This window comes from Hibiscus syriacus, unplaced genomic scaffold, assembly GCF_006381635.1.
Source record: "Hibiscus syriacus cultivar Baekdansim isolate YM2019G1 unplaced genomic scaffold, ASM638163v2 tig00110457_pilon, whole genome shotgun sequence".
NCBI lineage: Eukaryota > Viridiplantae > Streptophyta > Magnoliopsida > Malvales > Malvaceae > Hibiscus > Hibiscus syriacus.
Window position 1 is genome coordinate 890,570 of NW_024062744.1, and position 19,140 is coordinate 909,709.

At 31.4% G+C, this 19,140-nt stretch overlaps 2 protein-coding genes across 5 annotated transcripts; both read right to left on the reverse strand.

Annotated features, from left to right (window-relative positions):
* Positions 1 to 1,590: 1,590 nt before the first annotated feature.
* LOC120126304 lies at positions 1,591 to 6,050 on the reverse strand. 3 transcript variants are annotated; one of them, XM_039144527.1, is made up of 3 exons: positions 5,982 to 5,998; positions 4,004 to 4,184; positions 1,591 to 2,755 (listed from the first exon to the last, which is right to left on the reverse strand). In XM_039144527.1, the coding sequence occupies exon 3, from the start codon at positions 2,741 to 2,743 to the stop codon at positions 1,826 to 1,828; it is 918 nt and encodes a 305-aa protein (XP_039000458.1). In that variant the 5' UTR covers positions 2,744 to 2,755; positions 4,004 to 4,184; positions 5,982 to 5,998; the 3' UTR covers positions 1,591 to 1,825. The 3 variants fall into 3 exon arrangements, with proteins under 3 accessions (XP_039000458.1, XP_039000459.1, XP_039000456.1); XM_039144528.1 differs by lacking the exon at positions 4,004 to 4,184 and having other exon boundaries at positions 5,982 to 6,050; XM_039144525.1 differs by lacking the exon at positions 5,982 to 5,998 and having other exon boundaries at positions 4,004 to 4,284.
* A 6,289-nt stretch (positions 6,051 to 12,339) lies between these two features.
* LOC120126284 (protein PELOTA 1-like) lies at positions 12,340 to 18,197 on the reverse strand. Of its 2 annotated transcripts, XM_039144507.1 has the most exons (16): positions 17,977 to 18,192; positions 17,819 to 17,901; positions 16,867 to 16,939; positions 16,623 to 16,697; positions 16,490 to 16,546; positions 15,487 to 15,532; positions 14,370 to 14,445; positions 13,946 to 14,021; positions 13,752 to 13,784; positions 13,601 to 13,669; positions 13,364 to 13,470; positions 13,038 to 13,110; positions 12,882 to 12,920; positions 12,710 to 12,804; positions 12,536 to 12,642; positions 12,350 to 12,465 (listed from the first exon to the last, which is right to left on the reverse strand). In XM_039144507.1, the coding sequence occupies exons 1-16, from the start codon at positions 18,025 to 18,027 to the stop codon at positions 12,392 to 12,394; spliced, it is 1,134 nt and encodes a 377-aa protein (XP_039000438.1). In that variant the 5' UTR covers positions 18,028 to 18,192; the 3' UTR covers positions 12,350 to 12,391. The 2 variants fall into 2 exon arrangements, with proteins under 2 accessions (XP_039000439.1, XP_039000438.1); XM_039144508.1 differs by lacking the exon at positions 16,623 to 16,697 and having other exon boundaries at positions 12,340 to 12,465; positions 17,977 to 18,197.
* Positions 18,198 to 19,140: the final 943 nt, after the last annotated feature.

Here is a 19,140-nt window from a genome sequence, read left to right on the forward strand (position 1 = left end):
CTGATGGATTTTGATCCGACATGATTGGGTAAGATTTTTTTTCAAAATTTAAGTTTGGATCGAATTTTTTTAAGGGTGAGATTGGATCGAATCAAGTTCGAATTTAGGGTTAAAAATTCTCTGACATGATATAATATTATAATTTTCCCTTATATGTTTAGGAATAATTATAATAATATTTTTTTCTATATTGTTATTCGATTAGATTGTTATTTTACCTAATAAAAATAAATTTATATATAAATATATAAGTCACATTGATCGAGTTGAGTGCAAGTTTTGACCTAAAATATTAGGTTAGTTTAGGGTCGGGTGAAACCCTCTTAAATATGAATTGAGTCAAATGCATATAAATGAGTTTAACAAGAAACTTGATCCGACCCGACCGATAATCATTCTTAAATACAACCCAACGATACATCAAGGAGTTTTAAACAAAACACATACAACCCCAAATACATATCAATAGGTCCTCGTTCAACCTCATAGAAAGTTTCAGCACGAGTGTTATATATTTTAAATGTATATAAATAAAATAACATAGTAGTGTGAATGTTTCAGCGAAGGTTAGGGAAGTCCTACTCGTAGGATTGAAATCCCAAATTGTGCAAATTTAGTTAAGTACGTCACACGTGTAAATGTAGTTAAATACAACCAAAATAGTATTAGTCCCGTTGCTAACCGCTTCATTTGGAAGAATAAAACTACTAAAGCTTAACATATATAAAAGTGATAATTACAATCATATTGAAAACCGAATCGTTACAAATGTATGAATCATTAACTTTTAGAACATTAAGGAAATGAAAAGTTTTAAGAATGAAAACTTTGAATCCTTGTATAAATTCATCCCCATGTTATGAGAATGCATCTGCAAGTTATAAAAAATTATCATAATTTTATAACACCTGATACTCTATTGAAATAATCCGATCAAAATATCGAACAACACATTAATCACTGAAGTGATTCTTATTTAGATCAAATTATATATTATAGATTTAATCTTTATGAGATAACACAACACAATATCTTATATAATAGGTTAGACCGAACTCCAGCCATAAATGTTGAAGTCCAAATCCAATTAATATTTTAACCATATCTAAAATTTGTCCAAGTTTATTTCTCAGTAATATTCCTATTGCACTGGAATTAACCGAGCATCCTATATATTGTAAAATTTTCATTTCCTTATTGACTCGTCAATAAAAATAAGAGAACTCTATAAATCAATTTATAATTTCAAAAACATAAAAAAAGAGAATGAGATTAAAAAAAATGAATGAATTATTCTCACAAATTTTCAACATCACTACTATTCAGGGATCGTTTAGCACCCCATCCCAATGGTAACTTTATCGTTTAATTATTTAAAATCGTGAACTTCTAAATATTAAAAAAATATTTTGACCCAAAGCAACAAAGCTATGATCTAATCTTTTATAAATTGTAAATTAATATAATAATATTATATTTTAACTTTAAAAAATTAATTTTAACCACAAGTAATGACATCAAGAACGTTGCCCGCCAACTTCTAAAGCAAAGAGAGTAATAAAAAATAATGTTTTAATTTTTATGCTGCAATGCTGTCAAATGAAGCCCACCCCCAAATGCTCTATGCATACGACCAAATGATATTCGATTACACATTACCTACTATGGGACCTAAGGTCAAAATACCTTGGGTTCAATACCTTACCAGTGACCTACTCCTACAATACCTGCCGCATCACATCATGTTACCATAAATTTCAGCATGTGACTGCAGTTGAAAATACATCTACTTATTCTCAAGTGCGGTATAGGTAAACACACAAAATCATCGGTTTCCATTACGTCCTCGGACCCAGGAGATTCGCCTTAGCCCTACTGACCCCAATAAGCGAGAAGGCCTAGATCGACGGAAAGCACGGTGCATCCAGAAACCTCCGTCCTCAGATAGGTCATAATCAATGAATCTGCCATGCAATCGAAAAGATGAGTCCAGGTGAAGGAAGCCATCATCAATAGAGTCATCTGAATCATATTCATCCCTGTAGATACCGCGAGAGCCAGGCTCGATCACATAATCCCCTAATACCACTGCCCCCGGCGTTGATGACATGATTGTACTAATTACGTCATCCCGCGCTCTCTCATTCTCTAGTTTTTTCCATTTTTCTTCAAGTACAGGATCCACTTCTCGAGGTCGTGCCAATGGGTGTTTTGCCTTAACATGTTTCTTGAGCTCTTTGTAAGTTCCAACGAAAGAGCACTTATCTTGCATGCATGATCTTTTTTTCCTATTGAGATATTTCCGTACAGGTTCTACCACCGTCCAACCCTTCACTTGTCCTCGACATAGCGGGCAGAGAAGCTCTGGTATTTCCATCTTTTCATCGGGCTGTCCCACACCTGAAACAATAATTGAATTATCTACCGAACCACCGTCCACTGAAGTTACTGTAGTGTAGGCTTTCTTGTATTGCTCAAGACAATTGGAAAAGCGCTGACTAGTGGCACACATGTAGGGGCGACAACCCTTGTCATAGGAGGAACAAAGGAGGAGAACAGCATTGTGAGGAAACTCTAGACAGACAGAACATTTTGCAGTTCCCAAATCTTTCTTCTCTGAAGCTTTCAAACATTGCTTCTGTTGGGTGCCTTTGCCAGCCTTCTTAGGGTAAGAAGACAATAGATAAGGATTCACCTTTTTATGACGTGAATCAGACTTTCGCACTTTACTAACTTTGGCCATTTGCAATTTTACCTAAAGCACGGGAAGATAAAATAAGATCAGATACAATTAAAAATACATTTTTTGTAAAAATAATCAAGAATAATGTGACTAGTTCACGACTTGACCCCATATGCCATATTTTCTAATGGGAGAACAGAACAGATTCAAAGTGCATTGCATGCATTTAATGCATGGACTTCAAAATTTGTACAACAACAATAGCGATGTTCCTTGTTGTCAGTACAGAACAGGGATAAAGCCTAGGCAACTAAATAGAGCTGTCTCTAGAGAACGATAATTTATTGTTTAGAATGGGTGTGCATTCTCGGAACAAATGACACCTAACACACTTAAAAGTTCACACTTCTAAGGCAACAAATAAAGGAATCCAATGCCAAAAATTTGAAAACAAATTTGAGTTGGCCTGTTGACTCGGTTTGACTAAAGTATCTGGAATTACTTTTTGAGCATTCCTACTTTCATGGCTGGCAAAGGTACTGTTCTTGTTACCTAAAAACTGAAAATGTATTGTACACACTTTCAGACAATGTAATGTCTGGAATCTTAGTTGATAATAAACAGACAGGTCTGTCAAGAGAAGACAAAAGAACATGAAAGAAACCATCTAGACCATGTCACAACATGCAGCACTATCCTGACTTGTTCTTAGATGGCATATGCCAAAATACCAATACTATGAAAATCCACAAAAACCAATTCACTAAAGTGGTGTTTGGGAACTTAAAATTCAAAATTAGTATAAGTTGTGTGATAGAACACATATAAAGGTAACATTCATGATTACAGATGAAATCCAAATCTAAATATTCAAATTCATATTTCCAGACAGAAGTAGAGCATTGCATTATTGGAGACCAATTTTGTTGTTGGTGGATCATGGATGACATACGATGATTGACATTATTAACAATACTACCACTAAAGACATCAAAAAGACACTCCAGAAATTTATGCACAGGCACAGATTTATTTGTGTGACCAAGTTAGCTTCTTCTCCGAATATTTATGATATATAATGAGTTGAATATACAAGAAAAGGCACAAAAGGAAGCCACATCTACAACTAAGAATATGCTGCAAGCCTGCAAGTCACCTCTAGAGAAATGTTTCAAAAGAAGAAACACCCTTGCTCGCTGAAACTAGAAATAGGGGGGAGTTTACAAGTAAAATGATGAAAAGCACAATATGAACGTGCATAAAGGTTTGAATTCATCACCACTTTCTATTCTTTTATCATTACACAGTTAGCACCCTTACCTTGCCCTACACCCCAGGCTATCCTAACCCACCCCAAAGTGTATATTGGATGGCAGCCACCAGATCAAGAAACGGTCCATCCGTTTGAAGCCTTGACCCCTTGGTGAATTTCCATCAAAGTCACCAAAGAATTGTTGATTTCAAGTACATATTCTACCTGCATGGCACCTTTACAAATAATCTGGAAACCAATGTCAAATTTATCCAAAAAAACTCTTTCTAACTTACAAATTTCAAGGACATATATAAACTTTGATGGAATTCCTAATTTAGATTAGGATGAAGCTTGTATAAATTTAAGAAAAAAAGTTCAAACAAAAAAACTATCATAAGACAAAATGACTCTACACTATAAAATTAGTAAAAAAAAAAAAAAAAACCCTGCTCTGTAGTGCTAACAAGTAAGAAATTGCTTACCAATTAATTAAGTCCATCCCTTATTTTAAAAAGTTTCTAACCAAAGTATTATAAAATCTCACTTCGAAATCAAGCTCTAAACTATATAGTACATTTTTTAAAGTGATTTAATTGTAAACAGGATTTAACTGCAAACTTCTAAAACATGCTTAAACCACAAAGACACAGTCCACCATGTTTATTGTTATAAAGCATTTTAGCTTGCAATGGAAAACAGTATTTTAAGAAATAAGATCCCAAAATTAATTACAAACCAAAGCTAAATTAGCAAGTAATAAAAGCTTTCTAAAATCATAAAGAAATCTGCAATCACAGATAAATGACGAATCTCTCATTACAAACAAAGATAGCAGGAAACGAAAGAAAAGAATAAGAAAAAACTAACTTTATAATGCACAATTCCCATCATCCTATTGACCCGAACATAAATATTTGGGGGTGAGGGAGGGGAAGAAGTGAGATAAATATTACACTGGAATTGAAAATGCGCACATACTCGGGTGACATTAAAAAGTCCTTCAAAAGAAGTACTAACAGCAAAATGTATAAGAATGAAAAAGCAAATATGGTTTTTGCCTTTTATTGTTGCTTGTACATTATAGAAAATATATAGAAGAATAAACTATTTAGCACCAGCAAATCAAGGTTTCAGGTGCAAACTCTATCCTTCGCAATACAACTGCAAAATCTATTCAAACCATTTCTCATTAATCTCAGAAAAAGCTGAAGTGCAACTCTATAATTGCTGAAAGCAATCATACATTTGCAATTCTCCTCCAATCAAATTAAGGGGTTTTTCAGCATTTAGCTTGTAAAATTCCAAACACTAATTAGAATGATTTACATAGAATAGATTTTAAAAAAGAAAAGAATAAAACATGCAAAAAGATATTCAAAAATGGAAATGAAAACTAAAAAAAATCTTAAAGAAGGAACAGCTACAACACCAAATCTTTACACGCTTATAAGGCGAATATATTTACAGTATTGTAAAACTATATTAGCTTTACACGCTTATGCAATATTTAATGTTATGTTCGTGTAGATTACGCACATTGAGTTTTAAGTAGATTGAAAAAATATAACAAATTATTCTTGACAAAAACTTTCGAGTGTTATGCATGTTGGGGGAGGGGAGAATCTTAACAGACGTACAGATTTGAAGCTGTAGGTGCACGAATCGGAATCTAATTAGACATAAATTGTATAAAAAAATATGAAAGCTTGTAAAATTAATTAATCTAGCTTTGCACTAAGAAAATTCGATCATAGAATGTTTAAAAGCCTAATTTCTAATCAGAGACAATATTAAAGGGGGGAAATAGGTACAGCTGATTAAATTTTATACTCTTATACATAAAAGAAGTGGTAGTTTAAAACCCTAGGATAAAACATTTAAAACTGTAAAGCGCGATCAGAAAACTGAAGATTAAAAAAATGCAACATATTCAAAATCAAATACAATCGAAATTGAGAGGGGAAAACCAGATTATAATCAGATTAAAGAAATATGAGAGAGATGTACGATAAAGATGGAAAAGGAAACCGGAATCAAACATACCTGGAATTGAATGATTTGTGGTCAAGTAGGGGGGAGAGAGTTCTCGGAGAGGGGAGGTTTAAAAAATTGTGGAAGGAGCGAGTGAAATTCTTTTTAATGGACTAATTAATTTTAGGGTAAAGTATAGTAATGGTCACTGAACATTTCTGAAACTTGCATTTAGGTCCCCAACATTTAAAACTTGCAATACAGTCCCCCAACATTTATTCCGTTTGCAATATGGTCCCCCAACTTAAACCACAGTTAGAAAATTAGGATAAATTATATAAACGGTCATTGAACTTTTCAGTCACTTGAATTTCGGTCCCCCAACTTTTAAAACTTGCAAAACAATCATCAATTTCATTCTAAACCCCAATTTCCAAAATAATTCAATTTTATTCTAAACCCTAAATTCTAAAATACTTCAATTAAATTCTAAAATACTTCAATTTAAGGTAATATAGGCTTGAAGAAAGAGTTCAAGGCACAGACACAACGAATAAAAATATATTTATATAAATGTATATTTATATTTAGATGTATAAATAAAAAATATATTCATATATTAATGTATGAATCATTTATATTTTTTGAATATTTTATTTTTAATAAGAAATTAAAATTATTAATTATATTAGAAATACTCAACTTAAGATTATATATATAATCATGAATTATAAATATGAAAAATATAATTATTAAATTTAGTTTAAAAATATATAAATCTTAAATTTATTCTTTTAAAATATTGTATCAACTAATATTTAAAAAATATATTAAATCTATCAAACAATTTATCAAATATAATATTTTTTATTGTAAAAAATATAATATTTTCCCATCATTTATTGCTTTCAAATTTTTTGCCGAAGTTCAAATCTCATTATTTCCATTTTACATTATATTCTTTTTTTTCTGGCATTGGTCATACTATTAGTATATGTATTATTGTATATCTCTTAACACAAACGATGGTGTTAGCTTAGTGGCTCCACCCTATATCTTTCATTTGCGTGACTCAGGTTTGAGTTTGCCCAAGACCCAAATTTTACTTCTTTGTAACTTAATTTTCTTCTAATTAGGAGGTGACATGTGTCACCAATAACACATATCATGATCATGTGTTAACACATGTCAGATCCTGATTAAATGATTAATTTATTAAATTTTATTTAATTTAGGACCAAATTGATAGCATATATAAATAATTAGGTGGTAACACGTGTCACCAATGACACGTGTCATGATCATGTGCTAACACATGTCAGATCCTAATTAAATGATTAATTTATTAAATTTTATTTAATTTAGGACCAAATTGATTATATAAATAATAAAGACTGAATGTATAATAATGTCAATTCCTTTTAACTGCCACATCATCATTTTTATCAATTGGTAACGACTAGTGGCTTAGTTGAAACAGTTAAATAATTATGTGGTATGATTGATAAATTTAAAAGATCGATGACAAAAGTAAAAAGGGCTAGATAGTTAAGTTGTCAACCGAGTAGTTTACACTTTTATTTATACGTCAAAATAACATTTTATAAATTTAAAATTTGAATTATTTTCAACCTCTTTTATATCCTAACTACTTTTTTTAATTAAAAAATTTCTTCAACAGATAAGAATTATACTATTATATTTATATAAAAAATACGTATCACATGAAATAAGATGAAATTAAATAATAATAACTTTGACATAATTGAATTTAATTTAAGTATTTTGGAATTTAGGGTTTAGAATAAAATTGAATTACTTTGGAAATTGGGGTTTAGAATGAAATTGATGATTGTTTTGCAAGTTTTAAAAGTTGGGGGACCTAAATTCAAGTGACTGAAAAGTTCAATGACCATTTATATAATTTATCCTAATTTTCTAACTGTGGTTTAAGTTGGGGGACCATATTACAAACGGAATAAATGTTGGGGGACTGTATTGCAAGTTTTAAATGTTGGGGGACCTAAATGCAAGCTTCTGAAATGTTCAGTGACCATTACTATACTTTACCCTTAATTTTATTGATGGAAAATACCTCATTAAATATATTTTGGGGAAAATACACAAATGATCCCTCGACTATAGGATGTCACTTTATTAAATCTATCAACTATTAAAAGTTATAAAATGGTCCTTAAACTATAGAATGTTGCTTTATTGAGTCCTTCGACTATTTTTTTTGTATTAAGTTAAAGTGATTACAAAGTAGTATTTGTTCTAAATAGTCTCAACCATTTGACAATGAACGCTCAATTACCCTACTACAGTCGTTGGTGCTCGAACCCGTGACCTCTAGGAACAACAAAGATTCTTTTAACCACTTAGGTAAGTTGGTTAGTGCGAGTCCTTCAACTATTAAAATTATAAAATGGTCACTTGATTATTCATTATGTTTCAAATTCATCATTTTCAGTTAAAAATTGGTTTTTGTTTAAGTTGGACGTTAACCTAGACTATGATATGATAGTCGTCTGAGATTCTGAGATCAAATTTTATTAAATCATAGTCAACTTATTAAAATTCATATCAGAATATCGTCTAATTTTTAAAAGGAAAATGATGATTTTGGAACATAATAAATAGTTGGGTGATAATTTTGTAACTTTTAATAGTCGAGGGACTCAACAAAGTAACACTATATAGTCAGAGGATCATTTTATAACTTTTAATATTTGAGGGACTTAATAAAGTAATACTCTATAATCGATGGATCATTTTATAACTTTTAATATTCGAGGGACTTAATAAAGTAATACTCTATAGTCGAGGGATCATTTGTGTACTTTACTCATATATTTTAATTTTAAAGAGGGTGAAGTACATAAATGGTTCTCCATCTATAAGATACTACATTATTAAGTTCTCCAACTATTAAAAGTTACAAAATGGTCACTCGACTATTCATTATGTTCCAAACTCACCCTTTTCTGTTAAAAAAATTAATGGTCGTCTAAGTTGGACGTTAACATGTTGATTGAGATATGATATTCGTTTGAGTTTATGAGATCAGATTTTATGATATATCTGTCAGCGGGTTAATGTATAGCTCGGACTACCATTAATTTTTTTCAACGGAAAAGGACGAGTTTAAAACATATATGAATAACCGAGTGATCATTTTGTAACTTTTAATAGTCAATGGACTCAATAAAACAACTTCTTATAACCAGACGACTATTTTGTCTTATAATAAGCAAGAACTTAACAAAATAGTCTCTTATAATAAGGAGACCATTTGTGTACTTTACCCTTTTAAATACATGTTTCTATTTTTAGGATAGCAGGATTTGGATCATCCATGGATTTTGCATATGTACATCACAAATAAAATAAATCTTTTTCTGAACAATAAATGCAAGATGATTGAGAGGAATTTTTGTTAAAGGTGGATGTAGAATAGTTCTAATATTTGCTTGTTTTACTTTGTTCATTTCAAGGGTTATTTTTTGTTTGAAGTAGATATCTCATATTTCTGATGTTATTATTTTAAGTGCTTAGAGAAATCTACTATTTGATACGTTATAATGACAGTGAAAAAAATTACAATCGACAATAGACAAGTGGTTATTTGATGACGATAACAGTAACAGTAGCAGTAGCGACCATCAATGGCTAATAAAAGAGAGTTTGGAATTAAAATTTTAAGGATTTGAAATTTTAAGAGATTTTAGAAAAATATTGATTTTTTTAGAAAATATTAATAATTTAAAAAAATAAAAATTATATATATATAAGACATGTGTCAAATAAAAACTTTTAACATCCATACAGACTGAACACCTAAAAAGATAACGTCTAAAAAATTAGACACTTGCTTTAAACTAAAAAGCAAACAAAGATATAGTTTGAACACTTATTTTTTTATTAAGATAATTCATTTTAATCAAAGATGGATCGTGGAATAGTTAACTAAAATTTAAGGGTAAATTACACAGATGATATCTTATATTTTTAGTCCGTCTGATTTTGATCTCTGATTTAAAAAAAAATAATGGTTTTGGTCTCTTATGTTATCAATACGTTTGGTTTTAGTCCCTCGGTCGTTGACTACACGAGTGTTATCTTATGTTTTCGGTCCGTCCAATTTTGATCACCGGTTAAAAAAATGGTTTTGGTCTCTTATATTATCAATACGTTTTGTTTTAGTCCCTTGGGCGTTAACTTATTAACAGAAGCTTGAATTGACAATTAAAAAAACATGTTCTTTCTTCTTCTTCTTGAAATCCAATGCCTTGAAATACTTGAAAATGATTGGAGACAAAGATAATGCCTTGAAATACAAAGCTTTTCGTTAATGGGAATAAACGCTCAATGGGCTAAAACTGAACAGGCAAACAACATAAGAGATCAAAACATCTCTTTTTTTTAATTGATGAAAAAAAATCAGACGGTTTAAAAATATGAGACGGTCGTATAATTTACCCGAAACATAATCACCTTTTCTCCGGACTCCATTGCTTTCAAGGACGGATACACAAAATCCCCTAAGTGGCTAAGTGTATCCCATTGCTTTCCAAGGCATCGATATCTCACTCATATCTGATTTATTCTATATATACATAAAAAAGAAGAATCTAAAATGAAGAAAAATAGAGTTTTTACCGATGGACATGATTCTATGCTCATCATTTGATTGTAAGTTTTGGTCTTGTATGTTTTTTTCCTTGCAAATCAATCCTTCATGCTTCAGTTTAATGTAATTAAGCTCTTATTATTATTATCATTATCGTTTTTCATGCTATAGCAACACTAGGTTGAAATTTATTTTCTATATATCGTTATTGTTGATTTAACTCATTAAAGTTAATCAACCAACGTCACTTTCTGATCATCAAAAAATTCAAGACATTATAATTTATTAACGACTAACTAATTAAAGTACCAATAATAAAATTTAAGTATTAAAAATAATATAGTTAAGGTAGATTTAACATTTATGCGTATATAATAATCACCATAATTAAAATTCAAGATAAATTTATTATATATTGGAATAGAGTGGAGTGAGAAAGTCAAATAATTTAATATAATTTTAATTAAAATTAAGGGTAAACTACATAAATGGTCACTAAACTTTTAGGGCCCTTGCATTTTGGTCACCCAACTTTTAAAACTTGCAATACAGCCATACAGTCATCAAACTTTTACTTCGTTTTCAGTAAAGTCCCTGACATTACCTTTCATTAGTTTTATCTGAGTGACACATTACTGTTATTTTTCATGTTAATAAAAATTAAAAAAAAATCTCAAACGATGTCGTATAAAATTTTGAAAAAGTTAAAAGGGTTTAAAACACTTTTACCGATCAAAATTTAGATCAAATAACTCACAAACATAAGCAGAAAACATAAACAAACATTGAAAGATGCGCAATGACAAATTGATAATTCATGTTCATATTCACAATTTTAGTTGATCTTACATACATTTCGGTTTATATGTTGAACCTCAAATTTCAAATTCATGTTCAAATTCCAACTAGTCAAAATGAACTTGAAATAGCAAACATAAGCAAAAAGTAAAATAAAATATAATCCCTAAATCCTAAATTACTCCTTTCTTAACCCAACATGACCAGGTATAGCAAAACCCCCCAAACAGGCCACCCAAATCACTCGTTCACACCTTTTTCCCCTCTCAATAGCTCTCATCATTCTTAGCAAACCAACGATAACAGTACGTGAACATGGATTCAGTGAGGATCATACCAAACAAAAATAAATTCTAATTTCTTCTAAATACACGCCCATGGTTAAGGCATCCAAAGAACCTATTTCGAGCATTATTATTCATCCAAACTATGCTTAAGGCAGCCGACGTTCCACCAAAACATGTTGAGATTGCAATTGGTGTCACCATTACTAGCTTCGATTGTTGATCAAACAAAGAGAATAAGAGAAAGGAAAATTTGATTTTTAGGGTTTTCAGTTAATTTTGGGTGATTTTTTTTATTAAGCTAAAATGGGTTAGAATGATTATTTATTAAGCTAGTGACGTATCACATCAGATAAAACTAACGAAAGATAACGTTAGAGACCTTGCTGAAGACAAAATAAAAGTTTAGTGATTACATTGCAAGTTTTAAAAGTTGAATGACCAAAATGAAAACACCCTAAAAGTTCAATGACCATAAATGTATTTTACCCTTACTTAACCGTATCAATATAATTACAACTGAAAGTTGCAAATATCTATAAAATTAGTTTTGGATATTATTCTTCTAAATTAATTTCAAATAAAAAAAAAATTAAATATTTAGAATTTGTCGACATACATTAATATATATATATATATATATATATATTATCGTAAAATAAGACCTTAATAAATTTGAAAACCAGTAAAGGAAATAAAGTTATATGATACAGTTCAAAATGCGGAAATACAATAAATTAAATTCAATCTTATTATATGTTGCTGCGTTACATTTCAATGTCTTCCAGATCCGGGAGAGGGAAACGGAGGATTGCCGCAATACCAGTCAGCTGTGCCAATTCTGAAAATGCATGCACGTCAGAAATAGTGAGAATAATTATCAAAACTAAAACACAAAATGCTGCACTCACCTTCCCCTGATACGTGCATCGAAGAAAATATGTGAGCAGTGCCCCCCGTTTTCTTAACCGAGTTCACCAAATCCACATACTTTTGCCTTACTATTACATCCGAATTCCTGAATGCCACAACAAACCACCATTTAGCTACCCAAACATATTAAGATGATCATATGATAAACCAACCTGAAGAGGTCATCGGTAATAAGAAGTGTTTGAACTGCCATTCGCTCATGGGCAATCTCGACATGTTTCGGTCCATAGCATGCACGTGTCGGATCCTGTATGATAAAACAAAAGCCAAGAATTAATGTGAAAACACACCCCCGTACTACATCACACCAAGGTAGAACCTCACATTTGAAAGCATATTGAAGAAATCCTTGAGAGCTCGGACCTGGTAAAATTGCAAAATGGAAAATAAAAGGCTCTTGTCAGAAGAAATAAATGAAAACAAATTGGAACAATTGATGAGTAAAAATAAAATTCTTAGCCGGGTATTCCTACAACATACCTCTTGGGCTGCTTTTGTGTCTTTTATCATGTTCATGACACTTGGAGCATCCAATACTTCCTTCAAACTATGCCTGCATTATAATGAAGTTAAACTAAGATCCATGTCCGTATGGAAACTCCAAAATGAAATAGCATCAGTTAAAAAAAATTATATTTGCGTCCGAATTCACAGAGAAAGATAGAATATAGATGTTCTAAATAATGGAGCCGCATGTATATATCAACATCAAACTCCTAGATACATATGGTATTTCAGATGAGATGTAGATCTACATTGCTTATCATAGTTGGCAGAGTAAAAACTGAAGCGGCAAGAAAACATACTTGTATCCAGAGCTTGTATGAACAAGAATTATTCGTGATTTATTCTCAATAATTTGCCTCAGTTGTCTTCTTTCTGCCTCCAACAAAAGATGGCGATGAAACTGGTCCTGAAACAGATCAAAGATATAAAAATAATAACAAATGTTTTAAAACGTATCTTTCCAATAGGTACTAAGGAAACTGAAGTATTTGAAGGCAATTGGAAAAGAAAATAAGTTGGAAGTTTTCATCCCTGACCTTTGTGAAACCAGGACTAGCAATAACAGCACAGCGAATAACATTGAAATCGACATGTTTGTTAAAAGCCTGTCACAGATTCAAAAACAACCACTTAAGCTCACTTAAAATCCATATAAAACAGCGATGTTACTGTTCAAGTATAATTTACCTGTAGAACATTCTCAAAGAACTTCTTCAAAGCCTGTCGAATGTTAAAAAATAAATCAATAAGCACACAGAACCCAGGTAGACAACAGAACCCAAATTCTCATTACATGCTCTTAAAGGTAAACGGCTTTTTAAATTAGAAATTAATTGCAATTCCAAATATAAAAGAATAATAATAGTAAAAGAGATACATACCGACTCGTAACCAGCAATGGCAGGTCCATGCTTACGAGGAATTGAAGTTTCAATCCGTGAACGGGTACTTGTCATACTGTTGTACATGCCACCATGATACTAAAGTTAAAAATCTTGTACACCATTACACACAGTTTAAAAATAATTTTGAAGACTATAGGTCAACAGCCATAATAGAAAGTTCAATGGGAGCTGCTTGTTTTATATATTTTGGAGGTTGTCATAGCAGTGCAGTGACTAAGAATTAGCTAGAACATCAATCTTGATTCCACTAGAATTTGGGAATATTAATAGTGTCTCCTTCAGTTATATTGTTTCTTTGGCTCAAAATTAGATTCTAGGCAATTTCCCAACTTCATAATAATCCCCTTACTATCTATCAAAATTCATAACAAAATTCATTCTTCAAGTTGGTCTCACATACCTTCTACCAACAAGCAGTATATTTGCTAGCCCTTCTTGCATCAATACCACAGCCAGATCAGCACTCGCACCAGGATCTGGAATATGTGTAATTGCAAAGTTAAATCAAGCTTGTTAAAAAGATGCGGCCTAAATTTGCATTACCCAAATTACAGACACAGAAAACAAATTAGTGAGCAAAAAAAAAAACAAACGATGAAAAATCTATGTTTTAGGAGAAAGACAATAAACAGGAGGTAGAGGAGAAATCCAAACCCTTATTCAATGAGCGCTAAAAGAGGCAGATAGACACAGACAAACAAATATGTCGGAATGCTATCATTTTAACATTTTTGGTTGAAGCCGGAATTTTTTTCCTCTATTATTTCAATTCTGTGGATTTAAACTCCCTAGCTAAATTTTAATGGTTTCAGTCTTGATACATTCTAGAAAATGCAATTTAAGAACAGTTGATAACAAGGTTAAAACTTTATAGTTAAATTAGACCATGACCTTTTTGTTGCTGATGCAACATGCCATCCTGATTTTTTTTTATCACATAGCACAGTTTAGTACTACAGATACATTTTTTAATAAAAAAAATTCCAAGTCAGTCAGGGTTGGTTATGGTTCAGTCACAAATTAAACAAGTTTTCAGGTATGGACAAACTTTGCCAGCTTTATTTAGATGATGATATGTGATATCGTGCTAAGACCCATGAGATTGCACGGTGATACAATGTTAATACCAAGTATACAGCCAATAAGCACTAAATGAAGGAATCAGACTTAAATTAAATATAAAGCCACAAATTACAAATTAGCTGATGAAAGATATGTCATTCTAGTATACTGAATAAGGAAAACATGCAAACAACTCTAAAAATGAACAATTTAACCTTATTTGTGAAGCTAAAGAGATCATTCTCCCTTATTCAAATCCACACTTTAACCATGAAGTGCAATAAATCAGCTAAAATTATTGTGATACTAGAACACTTCTAAAAGCCTTAATCAATATACCAGCAATTTGTCATCAAGCAAAATGAAACTATGAAATCAGCTCTAAGCATGATAATAAACATCAGATGCTTTCATTCTGAAGTTATACAGACAATTGGAGAAGTCAGACTACATACCAGAGGCCTGATGGAGTACATCTAATGCCAATGAGTCCCATATTTCCTGAGATATGAAAGGAAAATTCCATGATTCAGCTGGAGTATCAAATATTTTGAGAGCGAGAAGATGACTTAAGGAGAAACAATAATTCAAGAACTAGTAATATTCAACAACAATAAGACTACTAAGATAAACCACAAACTCTTAAGGAACACAATTCAAGTAACTAGCTAATGCGATGTGTTAAAATATTCAAGTAATCATTATGTATCAGGTCCATGAATTCCAAAAGATGATTGTCATTCAGAAGGCTATAAAAGATAGAATGACCATAGGGAATATAACCTAGAAGTTTAGCCAGTATTAAGTGTTGCAATAAGGATAGACTAGAATCATTAATAAGATTTCTCAATGATTTCTATTATTGGGTATGGTCCATTCCACATTTGCTTGCTTTCTATAGCAGCATAGAGCATGCCTATAACTCGATTAATACTAGATAATACTTTCTTTTTTTGATTAGTTTTAAAAAGTAGGTTTCATTAGCCTATGTTTCTCTTCAAACTAATCCAGTAGTAGCCTGCCAGCATATAGCTTATGAAAATATGCCTATGATTGCCAATGCCCTTGACCTCTGTCAACTATTCCCTTTCACACATTCTTGGTGATCTCCATCCCTATTTTTCAAAACACCCACCCAGAACAGAGAGACATCTCTTGACTAGCCACAAATGTCTGCACATGGCATAGCTCTAAAAAAGCTAAAAACATGTAGAAAGTAAACAAAGTAACATTTATACCGTATCAAAGATTCTTTAACTAGACAGGAATATGTGCACAGATGAATTGCAGCAACTACAGTGATATTCACAACTATCAAGAATAGAAGTTTGCTTACTGAAGTACGAAAGAGATGCCCAAAAGCCTAAAATTTGTAGATTGAACAGATATAGCACCCAAGGCTAGTGGACAAACAAGAAAGGATACAATATTATAGAATATTCCAGAAAAGATAACTACCTTTCTTAATACAAAAGGTCGATGAAGCTCAAGTTCTAGAGTATGGAATGCCCCTATCTGCAACAAGACAATTATGCATTTAAAAGCAATAAAAAAATATTAAAAAAGAGACAACATTCTATGGTGCACCTACCTTAACATGTTCATTCTCCAAGGTGTTCTTCCCCCTTATCCGCAAAACTGATCCTTCTTTGTCATAATCTATCGCCTAAAGAAGTATGACTTAATATCAGTATCAATGCTCATAATTAAAAGCAGCTTCAGAAAACTTTCATGTTTGAAGGATTCAAAACTTAATCATAACCAAAAAAGTACAAATCAACCACACTGTTAAAAATTGTTGGCAATTCAAACAACTGGAAAAAAATGAGTTGTACCTCGACTTTTATTTCCAACTTCAGGGTAACACGTTCTGCATCTCTTCCACCATATGTCTCCCTTAGAACTTTCCTATCATAGAATGTACATAATACTTATAAGGATTGACATCAAGAAACTTATGAATATCAAATTATTCAGATTTACACACTAAAAATACATTTGCTGTTAAACTTATGAATTATGATCTAGTATGAGAAAAAACTGAGTTTGAAGTGAATGTTTAATAGGACAGCTATTATACTTGCATCGCTATAAGGCACATAATGTTAGATTAACAAGAAGAAACATATACAAAAGATGAGTACAGCCAAGATGAAAATGTTACAATGTATGAATGGTATGACAAGGACGAGATGGAAAAAACAATCAATCCCAACAATCCCATTAGACACAGATTGAGGGATACACTTTTAGAATGATGGAGAAAATTAACGTAGCATAGGGTGAAAGCTTGAAGGGAAGACCAAAAACTATATGGTTAACAGTTATAAAGAACTAAATAAAACTATTAGAACTTTAAGACATGATGGTCAAGCATTCATGCACCCAACATAAATTATTTTATTTCATTATTTTTGTAGCCGAACCCAAAAATATTGATTGGGATTAAAACTCGTTGATTTGGTATAGGTAGTAGCTACCATTGGAAACAAGATCTACAATTACTATAAGAAAGGTATATATATATATATATTAAAAAAATTATCAACCAACAAATAACCGACCTATGAGTAATCATTCATGGGAAAACACCATAGTAACAGAAAATAATAACAATATAAAAGATGACGAACAAGTAAGAATTTAAACTAATTATACTAAAAAAAGCCCTACAAAACCCTAATTTACCTCATCCATAAAAATATAAAGCAGCTAAATTCTATCCAGATATATATTCCATCAATTTTTTTTAAACATAGAAAATTAAAAAAGTGGAGCAAAGAAAACCTGACGGTTCGAGCCGTAACCCAGTCTCCAGTAGCTATCAAATTGTAAACAAACCAGAGATCATCTGAATCTACCGGTATCATCTGCAATGAACAATATTTCATTAAAAAAACTCAAATTTCAAAAAGATAAAGGAAAAAGAAAAACCTTCTATATACCTTTACGAAGCCAGGGCCGTTGGGAACTAGGTTTCTGTGTACAACTTTCATGATTTTACTTCAAAATCTATGTTTCTTTTGGGGTATTTCTTTAATTCACTTTGAAATTGAATTTACGCTGCGCAAAATCGAAATTCTAAGAATATAAACACGACAATGATGTAGAAAATACTTTTTAAAAGAACACAATTTTCAGATGGGACTAGAAGGAAGATGGCGTTGAGAGATATAATGACGCGAAATTATATTAGCTTTGCACGCTTATGCAATATTTAATGTTATGTTCGTGAGTTTAAAGTAAATTGAAAAGGGTTAATTACATCATTCCTTATTGAACTTTACTCTCTCATATTTTACTCACCATACTTTCAATTTTTCTATTTTGCTCACTGAACTTTACAGATTGAATCGTTTTGCTTGCTTTGTCGTTAACTCTCTAACGGTGTGATGATGTGTCATTTTTTATTATTATTTAATCATCAATTACATTGTTCCTCGATGAACTTTAATATCTCTCATATTTTGCTCATCTAACTATAAAATAAAAATAGAAAGTGGTCTGATGCCACCGTCGACTGTTGTTGATGGTGGTATTTCGGTCTCAAAATTCATGGGTCAGTTTGTAACACCCTAAACTAGTACGACACAAATTCGATCAATTAGAATGCCACACGGAACCACTTGAGTGACTAACAAAAAAATTTCTAAATAAACGATTTCTTGAAAGTACTAATTTTATAATAAATTAACCACATGTATGTATATATATATATATATATACAAAATAAGTTTTCATGAAGAGCTCCCAAAATAAATAAACCAAAATATACATACTATCGTTTAAAATAAAGTTATGACTCGAATATACAAAAAGGGATCTAGAAATATACATGCCTGCTAAAGGAATAACCTCAAGATGTACTCTGCACTCAAACTCGGTTTGGATCTTTACTGTTCAAAAGGCTCATCGACTGCTCCTCCTACTAAACTGCGTAATGAAACAAATTCCAAACACTGGGCTTACCAACCCAGTGCCACACTAACAATTAAATCATACTAAATGTGTTCATCTAATGCTCAAGCTATCAAGGAACATGCAACAGTGAGTATACTCGTATACTGCACTCTCTACTCTATGGTAGACATCATAGTACAGCTGAGGGT

Bases quoted from the DNA above. Each gene is read 5' to 3' on its own strand.
- LOC120126284 (XM_039144507.1), bottom strand. From the start codon at position 18,027: ATGAAAGTTGTACACAGAAACCTAGTTCCCAACGGCCCTGGCTTCGTA. The intron at 16,698-16,866 runs GTACAACTCATT...ATACTTCTTTAG, and splicing joins AGTTGGAAATAAAAGTCGAG to GCGATAGATTATGACAAAGA. The intron at 14,446-15,486 runs GTATGTAGTCTG...CACATATTCCAG, and splicing joins TGTACTCCATCAGGCCTCTG to ATCCTGGTGCGAGTGCTGAT.
- LOC120126304 (XM_039144528.1), bottom strand. From the start codon at position 2,743: ATGGCCAAAGTTAGTAAAGTGCGAAAGTCTGATTCACGTCATAAAAAG.